This window comes from Podarcis gaigeae (genome assembly GCF_964106915.1).
Source record: "Podarcis gaigeae genome assembly, chromosome: 12".
Lineage (NCBI taxonomy): Eukaryota > Metazoa > Chordata > Lepidosauria > Squamata > Lacertidae > Podarcis > Podarcis gaigeae.
In genome coordinates, this window is record NC_139688.1 from 47987100 (window position 1) to 48005472 (window position 18373).

General features: G+C 43.3%; 1 protein-coding gene and 2 long non-coding RNA genes across 4 annotated transcripts in view; 1 reads left to right on the forward strand and 2 right to left on the reverse strand.

Annotated features, from left to right (window-relative positions):
* Nucleotides 1–3411: 3411 nt before the first annotated feature.
* LOC310828505 lies at nucleotides 3412–13275 on the reverse strand. The gene is made up of 3 exons (XR_014556980.1): nucleotides 13158–13275; nucleotides 10904–11048; nucleotides 3412–4902 (listed from the first exon to the last, which is right to left on the reverse strand). It is a non-coding gene; the product is annotated as an uncharacterized lncRNA (long non-coding RNA).
* On the forward strand, nucleotides 8202–15288 carry LOC310828517. Its single transcript, XR_014556993.1, has 2 exons — nucleotides 8202–8231; nucleotides 14706–15288. It is a non-coding gene; the product is annotated as an uncharacterized lncRNA (long non-coding RNA).
* Nucleotides 15137–18373, reverse strand: part of LARS2 (leucyl-tRNA synthetase 2, mitochondrial) — a 62936-nt gene continuing 59699 nt past the window's right edge. For both annotated transcript variants that reach the window (XM_083705635.1, XM_083705636.1), the window contains exon 21: nucleotides 15137–15825. In XM_083705635.1, the coding sequence (XP_083561761.1) occupies nucleotides 15646–15825 (180 nt within the window). In that variant the 3' untranslated portion in view covers nucleotides 15137–15645. The remainder of the gene's footprint in view (nucleotides 15826–18373) is intronic.

Genomic DNA, 18373 nt, shown 5'->3' on the forward strand with positions numbered 1-18373 from the left:
ATTATTCCTTTAAAAGAAAAGTGCCATGCTTTAAAAAATAGATTTGTGAATGAGTCCCCATTGAACAAGATAGGACATCTTCTGTGTAAGGATACATAGGACCAGGTTGTATGCCTGTCCCATTGAAATTAGCAGACCTCTTTAAATGTTTCTTTTTAGTTAGGTCATGCCTAGCATTACTGGTAATTAGATTGCAAACTGCCTTGGCTTGCTGGAAGGGTGACGTTACACAATTTGCCCCACCTCAAAACAAAAAAGCAAAAAATAACCGCCACCTACACAAAAAAACCCCTTGGCTTCTTGTAGAATCATTTCCTCTATTTTTGTTTGCTTTGAATCATTCTCCACTTTACACATCTCCCCCTCCCCCCCTCACTCCATCTGACATATCACGCAGACAGAGCTTGAATGAGTAACCTTTGCAAAGTTGCATCACTTGCGTGGAGGAAACAGCCATCTTATTTTCTGTCTCGTGCTGACCCCCTTGGCCTTCGTTAACAATGTAAAATACGTTTCCTTCCTGTTCACAAAGGATTAGATCAGCAATGGGTAAAACAATACGTGCACAGACAATACAGAAAACACTCCATCGCTTCACATTTGACCTAGAAGTCTGTTTTAGAGTTTTGCCAGTCTTCCGTCTTTTAGGATATCGAGAGGGATTCAAGCACTTACCAGATATTTAGGTTTGCACAATTAAAATGTATTATCTCTTATTTTGAAATTATTAAAACTATTAGTTGCTTTTTCTTGCCCAGGGCAACCCAAAGTGCCTTACAAGCAAACAAAATATTGCAGGCTTGGATTAAAGGTGCATAATGGGGACTGATCAGGTTGAATGCAATAACAACGCATTATCATTATGCGCACGATCATTTCCAAAGTACAGTGGTACCTTGGAAATCGAACAGAATCCTTTCCGGAAGTCCAATCGACTTCCACAATGTTCGGAAATCAAGGCGCAGCTACAGAAGCCACGGAAGCCCCATCAGACGTTCAGGTTCCAAAGAACGTTTTCAAACTGGAACACTCACTTCCGGGTTTGCGGAAAGTATACAATCCCACTCCCATCTCAAGACGCAACAATCAGAAGCCCTATTAAAAGTAAAGGGACCTCTGACCATTAGGTCCAGACGCAGATGACTCTGAGGTTGTGGTGCTCATCTCGCTTTACTGGCCGAGGGAGCCGGCATACAGCTTCCGGGTCATGTGGCCAGCATGACTAAGCCACTTCTGGTGAACCAGAGCAGCGCATGGAAACACCGTTTACCTTCCTGCCGGAGTGGTACCTATTTATCTACTTGCACTGCGTGATTTCGAACTGCTAGGTTGGCAGGAGCAGGGACCGAGCAATGGGAGCTCACCCCATTGCGGGGATTCGAACCGCCGATCTTCTGATCGGCAAGTCCTAGGCACTGTGGTTTAGACCACAGCGCCACCCGCGTCCTATTACCTCCCTGCTATTTCTGGTCCTCCTCCTGTTTGTCTCACTCAAACATTTCCCCCGATTGTTGTGGTGACTTGCTGAAACTTAAATCCTCTTCTGATTAGTGCAAATAATCTATCCGCTCATGTACAGTGCAAATCTACACTGTAGAAGAAAAAAAAGGGGGGAACCCCAAAATAGCCTAAAGAAGGATTTAGTGGGTGGGTGGGGGCGCAATATTTTAATTCCAACCTTGAATGAACAAATGTGACCCTTTCCCCAGAGAGGAATTTGAAGAATTTATCTGGTTTCCTGAAGGCCAAGTGATTGCTCTGTTTTCTTAGCTCCAGTTGCCATTGAGACAAAGTGAAATTGTACCTTGGCATACCAGAGAACTCAACGTGAATACATGGGATCGACTTACAAACTCCACCCAAACAACCCCAAAACTTCACCCTGGCATGTAGTGTGGGATTGCATCGTTTATGCTGTGGGTAAAGGATTTATTTATCTATAAAAAGCATTTATATACTGCCATCTCGTAAAACTTCAGGGTGTTGCACAGCTATACGCAGACAATAAAACATGAAAAACCATTGGGGGGAAAAGGAGTATGAAATAACTCATAAAATGCCTGGCTTCTCAAGAAGATGGTAAACAGCTATGGAGGACTCAAGAGAAGCCTGAAAGCCAAGAGTGAGGGTGCCTGTCAAATCTCTGGTGAAAGCGTTTTCCATAGCATGGGATAAACATTAAATGCTTAACTTCTGTTTGTTAAGGAGACAAGTCAGACATGTGTAATTGTTCTTAATTTGTGTGTTGGGGTGGAATTGTTACATTTGTTGCTGTTCATATGTTATGAGCGGCCTACAAATAAACATACAGTGGTACCTTGGTTCTCAAAGGTAATCCGTAATTCTGGCGCCCCGGAAACCATAGCAGACATCAGACGTTCTGCTTCTGAAAAACGTTCAAAAACCCGAACACTTATTTCTGGGTTTTCGGCGTTCGGGAGGCTTTTGAGAACCACTGTATATTGATGGTGGCTTTTTAAAAAAGCAAAGGGATGGTTTGCAAAACGAGACGTGAGACCCAATTAAATGGCTCTTTGCCATTTATTGCTGCTTATCAAGGCTGCGAAAGAGTGTATCTGACCTGCCGGAAAATCTACAGGAATATGTGGAGAAACCTGTCCCAGGGACCCTCAATTTCTCTTTTCAAAACCATGGCATTCCCCTTTCAAAAGAATCCCTGTGAACTGTAGTTTGTTATGGGAGCTGTGAAGCTATTAGGAGGCCCCTATTCCCCTCGCAGAGCTACAATTCCCAGAGTTCTCTGGTAAGAGGAATTGGTTGTTAAACCATTCTGGAAATTGCATAGCTCTCTGAGGGGAATAGGGGTCTTCTAAGACCTCTTAGCATCCTTCAACTACCCTTCCCAGGATCCTTTTGGGGAAGCGATGGCTGTTTAAAGTGGTATGATACTGCTTTAGAAGCATAGTGCAGATGGGGCCCAAGTTTAACCCCTTATGTGACACAGACCCAGTAATAAAATAATAATAATAATAATAATAATAATTAATAATAATAATAATAATAATAATAATAATAATAATAATAATTTATTACTTATACCCTGCCTATCTGGCTGGGTTTCCCCAGCCACTCTGTTGCCATTGCTAAGTGCTTGGAATGGGAATTAAAAAAAAAAACTTCCAAAATGCACGCTGCCACTCTGAATGGCTGTGTGTCCCCTACCCCGGCTTTGAACACAACTAAAGCCATAGCTAAATTAATAGATTTGATTGTGAATTTAGGGAGCACGGCCAGCCAACACCAGTAGTTTAGCTTCTGGACAGAAGAGAGTGCTGGAACCTAGGTCATGTGGGCAAAGTCTTCCTTACTATGGCAACACACTGAAAAGAGGGATGTCTTATTCAATAATAATAATATTAATAATGAATTCCTGGCCTACCTTGTGCAAGTTCCCAGTGCAGGATCAACCCATGTGTCCAAAGTCCAAACTGAAGCACAGTCTTGCAGAAATCCTGGAGCATTCAAGCCAGTGCCAGATTACTAAATAGGCAGCAGCCTACGGGCCCCACGCCTTTTAGGAGTCCTGCAACAAAAGATCAAAATAACAGTGATTTGACCTGGAAAGCAAATTACAAACAAGCTTTCTTAGTTCAATGTGATAGAGGAGGGGTGGGCCTGAGATCCTGACCGCTTAGGGGCCTCCACAGGGTTTAATCCGGCACTGATCCAAGCTGAGGTCTAACACCAACATGGGTGTTAGAGCAGACACAGCACCTCAGCTCTGCTTTCCTTTTACACCTTGCTTGCTGATTGCAGCATCTGGGCTTGATGAGGCCTGTGACCCTCACCTGTCCCAAACCTAATCCAGCAGAGGAATCACACACCTCCTCCCAGATCTAGCGAGCCTCACCTGGTCAGCCAGGGAGCTGGGCTTGGCTGTGTGATAGGAATTTTGAAGTCTTAGATATATGGTAATGTTCATAAATGTACTAACCAAGCACATACATAGATCAGCACAGGAAGACCGACCTGGAACCATTTTTGATTCCCAAACTGAGCAAATGTTTTCTCTGCAAGGTCAAAGTAGGAAACCTCCCCATTGTCTCTTTCCTCACAAACCCTGTCTTAAGGGCACATTTAAGATATGAATAGGCTGTGAGCCTGTGACCTGGCCCAGGAACTAAGTATTTATCATTACAAAAGACTGGCCAGGCTCCCCAGGCAATCCAATAAAGTAACCTTCCAGACAGGAGATAAATAACGACAGGAGAAAAACAACATTCAAATTTCTGTTTTAAGACCGCCTTTTCTGTGATGTAGGTATGATGTATCTGAGGGGTGGTCTTAGGTTACACCCCTTCTGTGATGTATGTATGATGTTTCTGGGGGTGGTCTTGATCTACAGGGTGGCAATTTCAAAAGTCTTTATAAGGCCTCGCGTGCCATTTTTCTGGGTTCCTCCTCTCTTCTGCGGGTGAGGGGAGCACCCTGTTGCAACAGATCAATAAAGATCAAGCTTACTAGCTGCTTTGCTTCTCAATATTCTCTGGTTGGCCTCTGTTATTTTCTCCTACCAATAGGGAACCTATGTAAGGACTCTATATGGGTTCTTGGATACCCCATAAGGGAAAAGGGCAATTTTTGTTTACAACAGCTGCCTCAGCCTCCTGGAGTGCCCCTCTCGCTGCTCCCTATGCCTCAGAGCCCACTGTGTTTGTGGAGACAGGGGTCCCTCTGGCTCTGGTGATGGGTCCTGCTGCTCTGGTTCTTGTGAACTGACCCCCATTCCCTTGCCATTCTCCATTATCCATTGAATACTCCCTTCCCTGTCCCCTGCTTGCCCCGGTGTGTCCCAGTCCCAGCTACACCCCTCACTGGGATCCTCTTCCTCATCTTCTTCCTCCCCATCGTCCTGCCAGTTCATAATAATGCGCTCCCAACCTATATAAAAACATAATAAAACAACAACAACAACAACAATTTCATTATTTATACCCCATCCATCTGGCTGGTTTTCCCCAGCCACTCTGGGTGGCTCCCAACAGAATTAATGATAATAATAATAATAATAATAATAATAATAATAATAATAATAATAAAGCAATAAAACATCAGACATTAAAAGCTTCCCTAAACATGGCTGCCTTCAGATCATAGCAATCAACTTTTCCCTTTTTTTTTAAGGGTAATTCCCTTATTCCGAATAGGATTCCTCGCAAGAAAAGGGAAAAGTTGACAGCTATGCTTCAGATGTCTTCTAAAAGTCAGGTAGTTGTTTATTTCCTTGACATCTGATGGGAGGGCGTTCCACAGGGCAGGCGCCACCACCTATAAGGCCCTCTGCCTGGTTCCCTGTCACCTCAGAATTTGCAGGGAGTAAACCGCCAAAAGGCCCTCGGCGCTATACCTCAGTGTCCGAGCTGAACGATGGGGGGTGGAGGCACACCTTCAGGTATACCTGTCCAAGGCCTTTTAGGGCTTTAAAGGCCAGTGCCAACACTTTGAATTGTGCTCAGAAACATACTGGGAGTCAATGTAGGTCTTTCAGGACTGGTGTTATGTGGTTTTGGCCACTCCCAGTCACCAGTCTAGCCACCGCATTCTGGATTAATTGTAGTTTCTGGGTCACCTTAAAAAAAAACCCTTCCATACCTTCCAACATTTCACCAATCAAAATAGGGACCCCCTAAGGAAGAGTGGGACATTCTGGGATCAAATTAGAAACCAGGATGGCTTCTGTAAATCCGGGACTGTCCTTGGAAAAGGGTCTGTGGTGAGGTGTATCCACTGCTTAAGCCTCTACAATAGCAATTATTTCTAAATTGAAAGCTATGCATATAAAGCAGCACATGTGGATGTTATGCAAATATCTATCCTCTTATTTATGATACATTCTCTCTCCCCCCCCCCCATCCGTATCTCTCTCTCTTTCTCCAGTGCATTAAGTGGCCACCTTAGACACTGACACTATAGAAACTGTGCCAATTCTCTCACTCATTAAACAGCTTTAAGGCCTTGTTCCCGTGGCTCCAGTCACTGGGCGGATTACTCCCTGAGCAATTTCTAGACTAGTTTTCACCTGTTTATTTGGGCATAAAAGGATTCTCTGCCACACTCCTCTGATTGCAAAGTAAACACATTTGCAGCTGCAGCGCTGTCAATCTGTGCAGGTAGATTGCAATTTGGAGTTCAAATGAGGTAGAACCAGGGGAGTCTCAAAAATTCATAAGAATAAATTAAACTCCAAGCACTTGTCCAAACAACTGCTGTTTAATTTGGAATCATCATATTGAGAATTATTTTCATATGAGCCACATAAAAAGTCTACCTTGGAACAAGGCTTTTTTTAATGCCTCAATTCTTAATTGTAGATGAGGAAAATTTAATTTTTTGCTTCTTGGAAGGGTGATGCTCATTGCAAAATGTTTCTCAATGACAATGTTCTTTAAAAAACAACAATGACAATGTTCTTTAAAAAACAACAACCCAAATAAAAGGGCTATATTTAGATGTTTCCCATTATAATCTGCTAGTTTTCTCCAGGGTTTAATCACACCCGAAGTGCAAAATAAAAGAGCCAGTGTTGTGTAATGATTAAAGTATTGGACTATGACCTTGGGAGGCAAGGATTCAGACCCCAACTCAGACATGAAGCTCATCTTGAGCCAATCACCATCGCTCAGCCTAACCTAACCTAACCTCAAAAGCTTATTGTGAGGATAAAATGCAGACCCTCCAAGTGTCCCTATTTTCCAGGGATTGATAGATTTTTAGAAGCTGTCTGGGTTCTGATTTAATCCCGGAATGTCCTGCTTTTGCTTAGGATGTTCCTATTTTCATCAAAACAATGTCGGTGGGTATGGTAGGATGTCCCTACTTTCATTGAATAAATGTTGGAGGGAGTTATGCAACCCCCGAGCCAAGGAGATAAATAACTACATAACTTTTAGAAGACATCTGAAGGCATGTTTTACTACGTTTTTATATATGCTGCAAGCTGCCCAGAGTGGCTGGGGCAACCCAGTCAGATGGACAGGGTATTATTATTATTATTATTATTATTATTATTATATAGGAGATCCCTGTTTTCATTGGAGAAATGTTGAAGGGTATGAAAATGGGGAGGGGTAGAACCATGTATACCACCTTAAGCTCCTTGAAGGAAAAGGTGGTATATAAATAAATGTAGTAAGTGAATAAAAATATTCCTTGTTAAGACAGGAATGCAGATGCTGATTGATGAGCCCAGTCGAGGTCCCTTAACAGTAGAAATGTTTCTGATTTGTCACCCCTAAAGTAGCTTGGTGCGGTATATAAATAAAACCAAAGTCATTGTTGACCACAGGATTTAGTTGTGTCCGACTCTTTGTCACCCCATGGACCAGGGCACGCCAGGCACTCCTGTCTTCCACTGCCTCCTGCAGCTTGGTCAAACTCATGCTGGTAGCTTCGAGAACACTGTCCAACCATCTCGTCCTCTGTCGTCCCCTTCTCCTTGCACCCTCCATCTTTCCCAACATCAGGGTCTTTTCCAGGGAGTCTTCTCTTCTCATGAGGTGGCCAAAGTATTGGAGCCTCAGCTTCACGATCTGTCCTTCCAGTGAGCACTTAGGGCTGATTTCCTTAGGAATGAATAGGTTGGATCTTCTTGCAGTCAAGAGTCTCCTCCAGCACCATAATTCAAAAGCATAAATTATTCGGCGATCAGCCTTCTTTATGGTCCAGCTCTCAATTCCATACATAACTAATGGGAAAACCATAGCTTTAACTATATGGACCTTTGTTGGCAAGGTGATGTCTCTGCTTTTTAAGATGCTGTCTAGGTTTGCCATCACCTTTCTCCCAAGGAGCAGGCGTCTTTTAATTTCATGGCTGCTGTCACCATCTGCAGTGATCATGGAGCCCTAGAAAGTAAAATCTCTCACTGCCTCCATTTCTTCCCCTTCTATTTGCCAGAATGTGATGGACCAGTGGCCATGATCTTAGTTTTTTTGATGTGAGCTTCATGACCATAGGATTAGTCTATTAAAGCATAGGAAATTTCCTTGTATAGTCAGGCTATAAGTTAATCTAGCCAAATAATGTCTTTTCTGAATGCCTGCAGCTCTTCAGGGACTTTGGTAGAGGTCAAACATCCCCACCACCTCAGCCTTTTATTGGAGGTGAGAGATTGAACCTGCAGCTAAAGCAATGTGCTCTACCGATGAGTTACAAGTCTTCCCTTTAGAGTCTGCTTTGGACAATCAGCCTGAAAGCTCTTCAGCAAGAAGGTAAGTTTAGTCAGCTACTACTTACAGAGCTTTGAGTCTTTTTAGTTTTTGTCTGTTTCAGTATGCTGCTTCTTATGTTAATAGTGACATCAGTAAAGTTTCTCCCATTTCCCTTGTGTAGCATTTGTATTTAGAGATTTAACATGGATGCTATAAGAAACACTGTTTAAAAAGGAGGCACAATGATAAATTGTTTGGTTTTGTATATATAAATGGTCTTTATTTCATTTTTAGAACCTTCTTTATAATGAGTATTTGTAGGTTTTTCACAAGTGGTGGTAGCATTGGTTTTAGATTGCCCCTGGAGAAGGAACCTCCCATTTCTGAAACATGTTGGGCTTTCAATAACTCAGATACCTATTTCTCCCTTGCTTGTTGTTTCCTATCAGAGCTGCAATTTCTGAGGCTATTCATCGCCACTAAAGGAGCAAATTCCGATGGTTTGAATTCAGCCAGTCTGACCACTAGCTCACCATGAGACTCTTGATATCAGTTATGGGTTTCAGCCCCATGTTGGGCAAAAGATGACCCTTTCAACTCCACAATTCCATGATTCTAATTCCTATCGACCGAAGAGGTGTGGAGGACTTCAGCCCAAATGATCTTTGAGTGGTCCACATGGGTAACAAGGACCAGCAGCAGTTTGCAGTCTTATTTAGCTGAAAAACTGGGACCTTAGACATGCAATCCATCATCACTCTCACTGTTTACCCAGTTGTATAAACTGTGGATGGGAGCATTCCTAGCAGGGAAACCGTGTATTGAACGCTAAGCAACAAGCTGCTTCAGCTTTTGAGACTTGCCCTGTATCATCTTTCTGCTTCTCCAACTTGTTCCAACTTTCCGCCAACAATAGCAGCTGGATCAATTGGGCTCTCACTTAACAGCCCTATCACTTCATTAGGCCAGATCCTTTTCCTCCACCAATCCCAGTTTGTACTTGCTGAACTTGACATCCGTGGCATTCAGGGAAATGCCAATTATTAGAATAGATCTGAGGGAGGGGAGAATTCAGCTAAACATTTCCCAGAATTACCGTACGTTGTTTTAGAAAACCATGCCAATTCCATTCCTCGCTATCTACATTTTGTAAATAACATACTGCCATGATTTCTTTGTTGCAACAGTCCTTGGCTGAAAGGACTGTCAGGCAACATTGTCATCCTGTTGTTAATTCAACTTAACACAGTCGGCATGGACTTGAGGGACATTGTTAATACATTGGGGGCCTGGGAAGATTTGTGCCGACCAGTTGTTGATATCACGCCTCCCACACAAAGGTTATTTTTAGAGCTAACATTTTCCTTCATATTTTCACACAACTCCCATAGGTCTCCACACACAAAAAGCACAATCCCCCAGAAAAGTAGTTATTTAAATGGAGCATGGACAAAATTTCCTGGTAGATTCTGCTAATTATTTTTGTAGAAAGTTTTGAACCCTTTGCAGAGACCAGTGATGCCCTTTTGGGTCACTGTAACATTTTTGGCTGCTTTGTTCTCTCTACTTCTGATATTCAAGATTTGGGTGTTGTTGCTTACATAGTCAGAATGGTATCACCCATGGACCAAGAGCAATAGGCTTGGGAGAATCCCTAAAACTGTTTTTTTTAAAAATCAGTGGGAACTTTAACAGCTCAAATGATAACTGAACATGCTCAAATGGCCATAGAATACTGAAAGGAGGACAAGGGACAGACTGATTTCAGGGGTGGCTGAAATCCTGAACACTCCATATCGCAGAAATTTGTTGCAGGACCCACTTGTAAAATATAATTTCTATTGACTGCCACTTGTCTTTCCTTAACCACAAGCTAACATGTCTTTGTCACTCACCTGGTACATTATCGCTAATACTAGTTGTTGGGGCTTTAAAAAAATAAGTTGAACAAAATTATTATTTTTTCATAAGCTACTATAGTAGGAAGTAGACCTTGAAGTTTCTGGATTTAAAAAAAATAAAATCAGTTTTTAAAAATACATTATATTTTGAGATCTGACAGATTTTCCTACCCCATCTTGGAAGAGTGAATAAATGGGCAAATTAACAACAGCCCTTCAATGAGACTCTTAATCACAGGGTTGTGGGTTTGAGTCCCATGTTGGATGAAAGATTCTTGCAATGCAGGAGTTTGGACTGGATTATCTTTGCAGTTCCTTCCAACTCTACAACTCTGGGCGTCTGTGATCTCCTTAATTTAAAACTGAATGCAGTACAGTCGTACCTTGGAAGTCAAACAGAATCCGTTCCAGAAATCCGTTTGGCTTCTAAAATGTTTGGAAACCAAAGTGCGGCTTCTGATTGGCTGCAGGAACCTCCTGCAGCCAATTGGAAGCGCCGTTGGATGTTTGGCTTCCAAAAATAGTTTGCAAACCAGAACAGTCACTTCTGGGTTTGCTGCGTTTGGGAGCCAAAACGTTCGAGAACTAAGCTGTTTGAAAACCAAGGTACGACTGTACTCACTTATGTCCCAGAAAGTGCACTTAAAATTGCAGCCGTAGTATTCTGTAGCACCTTTCCTGATTGTTCAGAGCATTATTTACCAAAATCATATCTGACGTGTTCACACCTTAGCAAGGCCATCCAGCATGTTGGCTGTTGATGTGTAGGCGGAAATGGTGATTGCCTGTCTCTCCCATCATTCTGCTAACCATTACATTTGACCAGCTTACCTTGTACGTATTGCATTATTGTCTTTTCACACATGGCCCTCTTTTTAGGATACTGGTGGTAGCTGCTTGAAAAGCGAGGAGTACACCCAGTCATTGCCAAGCCATCTTTTGCTCCTTTTTGGGCACCCTTGCTTCTGCCTGCATCCTACAAGAACACAAGAACAGCTTACTGCAGCCTTTCTCAACGTGTGGGTCCCCAGATGTTGTTGAACTACAACTCCCATCACCCCTAGCTTGCAAGGCCAGAGTTCAGGGATGATGGGAGTTGTAGTCCAACAACATCTGGGGACCCACAGGTTGAGAACCGCTGACCTACTGGATCAGGCCAGTGTTCCATCTAGTCTAGCATTCCTGTTCTCACAGTAGCCAATCAGATGCTTGTGGGAAACTCTTGAGTAGCCAGGTATACTAGGAGGCTTCCATCTACCATATTTTTCGCTCCATAAGGCGCACTGGACCACAAGGCGCACCTAGTTTTTAGGGGGGGAAATCAATGAAAAAAATCCTCACCGACCCCTCTCGCTCTCCACGCTTCGGCGAAAGCAACGCTTAGCCTCTGGAGCGCAGAGGGAGCGCTCCCTCTGCGCTTTGGAGGCTTCAAGTTGATATCACTGAAGCCAAGGAGCCTGCATTCGCTCCATAGGACGCACACACATTTCCCCTTAATTTTTGGAGGGGAAATAGTGCGTCCTATAGAGCAAAAAATACGGTATATGGACCCTAGGTTGGTCTAGGAATGTTGAACTGGCCAATGATAATTCCTCTTTCTAGAGAGCGTGTTTTATCATCCATGCATTTCGAGCCTGAAGTCCAGGATGTCGAGCCCCTCCCCCAACCCCTCTTCCTTGTCCGTGCTGCAAACAACAGAAATGCACCAAGGCAATTTTGTGAACTTTCAGCCCTCTCTAATCAAGCGTGCTGCTTACGAGGCAAGTCCAAGCCACGGAACAATACAGCATGCGAGAAATTCTGGAACTTTCAGCAAAGCACTGCCAAAGTGACACATTTTTCAAGTTTATTTCGATTACTGGAAAAGGTTTTGCAAAAAGGAAAAAAAAGGACCGGGTTTAGGGAAATGTCCTACAGTGGAAAGCAAACTCTTATTTGGCCCCAACAACCATCTCCAACATTTCTCCTTTTGTGGAGAAATGGCAGAGGAGGAAGCTTCCTAAGGGAATTCGTTTTTACAAGGCTATTTGCTACGGTTACTAAAAAGAAATTAACTTTTCAAATAGCTTGTGTGTTGTTGTTTTCACTCCAAGTCGGAGACAGAGTAAGCAAAGCATGTTGTCTAGCGTTCCCCTCCCCTCCCCTGCAATGGTGAACAAGATGTTAGATTACAAACAAAGGGAAGTATTTTCTGACGGGGAAACTGGTTGTGCGAATAGAGGCCCAAACAAGCGTGCACATGGATAAGCTCAGGGTGGAGGGAGTTATTGTAACAATGGGACATTGTTATTTTAGCTAGCACCATTAAGAATTTATGGCTTCTGAAGCATAGGAATTATCTTTTTATGCCAGATCTAAATTCAATTCTCATTCTAAGGACCAGTAACAAATCTGCAGGGTGAAAAAGTCATCAAATATATAGCAGTCAATATCAACCAATGTTGTTGACGATTCTTTCTCCATAGCACAAAGAGCCAGTCCTTTCCCCATCTCCAATAATATAACCCCCAACAGGGAAAAAAGGCATAGAAGAATGGGGTTTATAATTAACTTTCAGGAATTTTGGCACTTTATTCATACTGCATGTTTTGATATTTATTTCTATTGTTTTTATATTGTAGCCTGCAATGAGCCTTTTCAATGGGGGATATAAAACACTTAAAAATGATCCTCTAATTTACTTCTAAATAGTGTAAAGGGCAGAGTCTTGTTTCATTTCTCTCTATATAATTCTGATTGCACACTTGATTCAACACTTGGATGGCTGACAGCTTAAGATCCTTTTTCCTTCCCCACCTGAACAGTGAAGATATTTTATTAAATCACCACCGTGCAAGAGTGTATATGAATCAAAAGGTTAAGACTGGCTTATTATTTTATAACAATTATGCCTGATAGCTAATGGAGTTTCTGTATGCAAATGCATACAGTGAAAAAACACATTATTTAAATTCCAGCTAAAATTAGGGTGGCAAATTATGCATCGTCAAAAAAGAAGGCTAAAAGCGGAGATTTGCATAACATCTGCATATGTTGACTGGTATGCATATAGATTTAGAATTATGAAACTGTAAACAGAGCTCACCAAAAGTGAGGAAGACTGCAGCTGGCTCATTCTGTTGTCCAGCTGGAAACTGGTCTCTTCTCTCTTGCCCTTCGTTCTTATGGTTCCTTATCTTTAAGCCAGGCAGAAAGGCTGAACAGTGCTTCAAACAGAAGACTGTGCTCTGACATAGGATATATGGCCACACTAGATGAAACAAGTTATACTCTCCATAACAGGCACAACCTGTGCTTATGGTCTCCTTTTCAACATTGACTCAGCTTTGAAACCAGAGACTTTTGGATCAGATTTCTGAATGCCCAAGTCGACAGGACTACCGTATTTTTCGCTCTATAAGACGCACCCGACCATAAGACACACCTAAGAAAAAAAAATATTCTGAATCTGAGGCCCCTCCCCATTTGAGCGCTCCTGAGCCTTGCCAGGGGCTGAGGGGCTTGCGAGGAATAGAGCCGGGCACTGGCTTAGGGGGCAGCTGGGCTCTCAGGAAGGCTCGAGAGAAGCCTAAGGCAGCTGGGGAAAAGAAGAGGAAGAGGCAGGAGGAGGGAGGATCAGGCTAAGGAGCCGCCGGTCCATCCGCCCCTTTGGGGAAGCTGGATCTGCTGGCCGCCTAGCAGCGTGGTCCCTGCTGGGGGGATCGAAGGAGGCAGGTGAGACGGAGCGCCACTCTTCAGCGAAGCGGGAGGAGGAAAGGAAGGGAGCCCTTACAGAGCCCCTTACTTTCCACTTCGCTGAGGAGGCGCTGCTCTGCTGAACCCAGCAGAGCAAGAGGGAGAGCTGTGCGACACCTCTTGGTCTGCTGGCTTCCCAGCGAAGCAGGATGAGGGACGGAAGGGCTCTGTAAGGGCTCCCTTCCGTCCCTCCTCCTGCTTCGCTGGGAAGCCAGCACAACAAGAGGCGCTGCGCAGCTCTCGCTCTCGCTCTGCTGGCTTCAGCGATAGCTGCGCAGCCTGCATTCGCTCCATAAGACGCAAACACATTTCCCCTTACTTTTTAGGAGGAAAAAAGTGCGTCTTATGGAGCGAAAAATACAGTAAGCCAATCTTCATTAAAACGAAAATGTCAATAAACCAAAGATAGTTCTTTGAGAGCCATGCTCAAGACAGAATTGGACCAGAGATTTCGAAGGCTGAGGTAACTCCTGACAATAATACAAAATGCAAAAAGGTTATTTACACATGCTCAGGTCGGTAAATATATTGAAGTTTGTGGCACGACAGCGGCCAGGCAGTGTTGGGCTACACACTAGTCTGTGTTTCCTGGAGCTTCTGAAATGCTGTTCAAGGTAGACAGCTGTTTAAATTCAGCCACTGTGAGAATCTGGTTTTGATAGCTCTAATTGCCACCCGCCACCACAATAAACAATATCTACTTGTAGTGTTTGCCCTTTAGAGTTCCATGGATTAAAGGCTTAGAAATATTGGCCATACATTATTGGGTTGATTTCCAAATTGTCAAGACAGAGAGCTGACTTGTGACTCGTGGTTTGCCAATAAGATTGTACACTAAGCTCTGCGAACTGAGATGGCAAAGAAGTGAAACCAGGAAACCTGTTCCTTTTTGTTACAGAAATTTCCAGTGTCTAGAACAACCGACTTGCTGTAGTAAACCAAGTGGCTGAACTGGTTCAAGAGAACAGCTATACATGCTATGGAAGTACATCACTGACTCTCCATATCTGAAAGGCGCCTCGTTTTTTATTTCCACTTTTTAAAGTGCACAGACAAGATAACAACTTAGCCAAACATCTAAATCTGTGTGAGAATCAGAGCTGAACAAAAGACCAAAACCGGCATGTATGGAAGTCCCTTGGCAAGACTGCAATACTTGGACTTGATCTGTTACCAGCATGCTGTTTTGAAACATGGAGACAATAATTTAAACAGAGGAGTTGTGGGGGTTTTTTTTTGCCTAGAATTAATTTTCATTAGCTTGTTTTATGCTGGTGAACTCTGTGGGAATTGGTGGGAAATATAGCAAAGATGTACTCGAATAAACAATAAAGTAGAAAACACATTTTATTATGAATGCTGAGACTGATTAACCAAGCTGAATGGTTATCACTAGGATCAGTGAAAGAGATGATGGATTACAGCAGTGTACATTACTTTCAGTAACAATACACTGAAAATATATTTCATTATTATTATTATTAAAAGAACACCCCCTCCCAAAATATTTCTGCACAGGGAAACAAGAATAAGGAGGATGCATTTTACTGCATTGCAGCTTATCCCTGCACCAAATACTCACAGCAACACTTTCGCTCGTATTTAGCAACAGTGATAAAAACGAAAGCCAGCTTTTGTACATGATTTCCAAAGAAATATTTGCAGAAGTGCTCGTGTTCATTGATTATATACAAGTTAGCTTTTGCTTCTTTATCACTCAGCGCTTTAATCTTTCTGCCCTCTGCAGCATCTTGGTTGGAGAATATGGCCGAGTTCCTTTTTCCCCCACTTTAATGGAAAGTGATAAACAGGCAGTTTTAAGAAAATACGGCTACCAGCTATTCCTGGATAAGGAAGTTGACAAGCGCAGTTCTAGGAGACAATATGAACTTTTTAATGGTGCGTCCTTGGAGATATTCAGTCCCCAGCTTGCTTTGAACAACCAGTTCACGAACTACTTCTGCGTCTCGGGATACTTGTTGAGGTACACCAACTTTTCCACAGGGTTTGTTGTTGATCTGGAAGGGGAAAAGGAGACAGAGATGAGAACTAAAAGGAGATGTCTACAAACGGGCCCTCAGGTTTCTTGTCCGTTTACCACTATCTGCTAGATAAATAATTCAGGTATTATTTAGAACTTTCAATCCAATCATTAGACTTCTGTTACCTTGCGTCAGTCTGCCTTTTTGTTACTGTATGTTATCACATGTATAAAGGTAAAGGTAAAGGGGCCCCTGACCATTAGGTCCAGTCGTGACCGACTCTGGGGTTGCGGCGCTCATCTCTCGGCTTTATTGGCCGAGGGAGCCGGCGTACAGCTTCCAGGTCATGTGGCCAGCATGACTAAGCCGCTTCTGGCGAACCAGAGCAGCGCACGGAAACGCCGTTTACCTTCCCGCTGGAGCGGTACCTATTTATCTACTTGCACTTTGACATGCTTTCAAACTGCTAGGTTGGCAGGAGCTGGGACTGAGCAACGGGAGCTCACCCCGTCACGGGGATTCGAACCGCCGACCTTCTGACCGGCAAGTCACATGTATAGCCCTGGGCTAATTTAGCCAATCCAGTTGGGTCTGGTTTTAAAAATAAGTAATGCGTAAAAGGTCAGAGAGGGTGCCTTATAGAATAAATGAATCGTAGAACAGAATCACAGAGTTGGGCGGCACCATGAGGGTCATCTAGTCCAACTCTCTGCAATACAGGAATCATTTGCCCAATGTGGGGCTTGAACCTACGACCCTGAGATTATAGAGCTCTCCCGAATGAACTATATTAGTAGTAATGAGAAGCCAGCTTGGTTCACATGCCTCATTAGAATAACTTTGGCTTCATATGAAGGAGTAGCATGTTAGTGCATGCAGATGAAATTATGTGGGCTACACTCCTCCCGCAGTTCTGCTGCAAAACAAACCATGGTTTGGGTTTGTTGTGTCATGAAAACCTAAGTTTGTGCCTTGTCTCTCTCCAGATAAACCACAAGCAGTAAACCTGCTTGTTTCCAGAAAGTCACAGGATTGGGGAGGAGTGGAGTGTCCACTACAGTGGTGCCTCGCAAGACGAAATTAATCTGTTCCACAAGTCTCTTCGTCTTGCGGTTTTTTCGTTTTGCGAAGCACGGCTATTAGCGGCTTAGCGGCTATTAACGGCTTAGCGGCTTTAAGAAAAAGGAAACAAACTCGCAAGAACTCGCAAGACGTTTTGTCTTGCAAAGCAAGCCCATAGGGAAATTCGTCTTGCGGAACAACTAAAAAAACCGGAAAACTCTTTCGTCTTGCATGTTTTTCGTCTTGCGAGGCATTCGTCTTGCGAGGTACCACTGTATTTCGGCAGTCTGCACTGGAACACTACCTATTTCAATTAAAGTTAACTAGGGTTTAACAATGATTCAGTTTGACATAGGAATCAGTCACTAAGTAGACACTGGTTAGTTTTTAAACAAGATAAAACCCCAACTTTTCCTGTTGTACATTATCAATGTATTTTCCAGACAAGTTAAAAGTGCCAGCTTCAATACAGACAGGGCCAACCTGAGTGAAGGCGTTATAGGGAAAACAGAAAAGTTTTTACAAAAAAGATGTTACAGAAAAGTGAGAAGGTTGGACGTGGGGAGATGAAATCTAAATGGCATAAAATCTGTGAACAAGAGTGCGCCCTAGAAGACAGGTTGCATCCAATTTTTCAATTCCAGGCTATTAAGGTGCCACTAAGGAAGCACCAGTTTTAAAAAAATGCCATGCCAAATGATATGATGCCCTGCAACTGACGAAACATGGCAATAACGCCTGGCACAACAGAAAATCAGATATTTATTTCATTATGTCTACAGCACAGAAAGCAAGGGAGAAGTGACCTGTTTCATGCCGATCCTTTGACAGACACAAATGGAACAACAGAGTGTGATATCAACACCGACAGAACTAAAACTGTATGGGTAAGCAGCATGGCATTAGCCTGAGGTATTGACACAAATGTCAAGGTGGGACTTAGAATGTCAGTACACTTGTGCAGCTTTGTAAATGCAAAATCTGGAACAAGATATTATTTCACCTGCTGATCTTGATTTGTATACATGAAACTACAGCCACAAATGACAACCCAGTGTCTGCCCCACCCCCCGCAAAAATAATGTGCCTCTACATGACCAAGCGGGACGTGGGTGGCGCTGTGGGTTAAACCACAGAGCCTAGGACTTGCCGATCAGAAGGTCAGCGGTTCGAATCCCCGCAACAGGGTGAGCTCCCGTTTCTCGGTCCCTGCTCCTGCCAACCTAGCAGTTCGAAAGCACGTCAAAGTGCGAGTAGTTAAATAGGTACTGCACGACTGGAACTAATGGTCAGGGGTCCCTTTACCTTTACCTATGACCAAGCAGGTCACTTTCCTGCCCCAAACAGTGGCAACAAAGGTGTGCGATGTGAGCAGGTAAACACAGGACCAGGTTTAATTAATGCTCTAATTATTTCCATGTCAGACCGTGCTTAGACTTCTCTGTAGGGTTTTGTACCAGTGGGGGAACGTCCCAGGCCCAACCAGGTCCTCTTGTTTCCACACAGTCCCTTGGCATGGCCC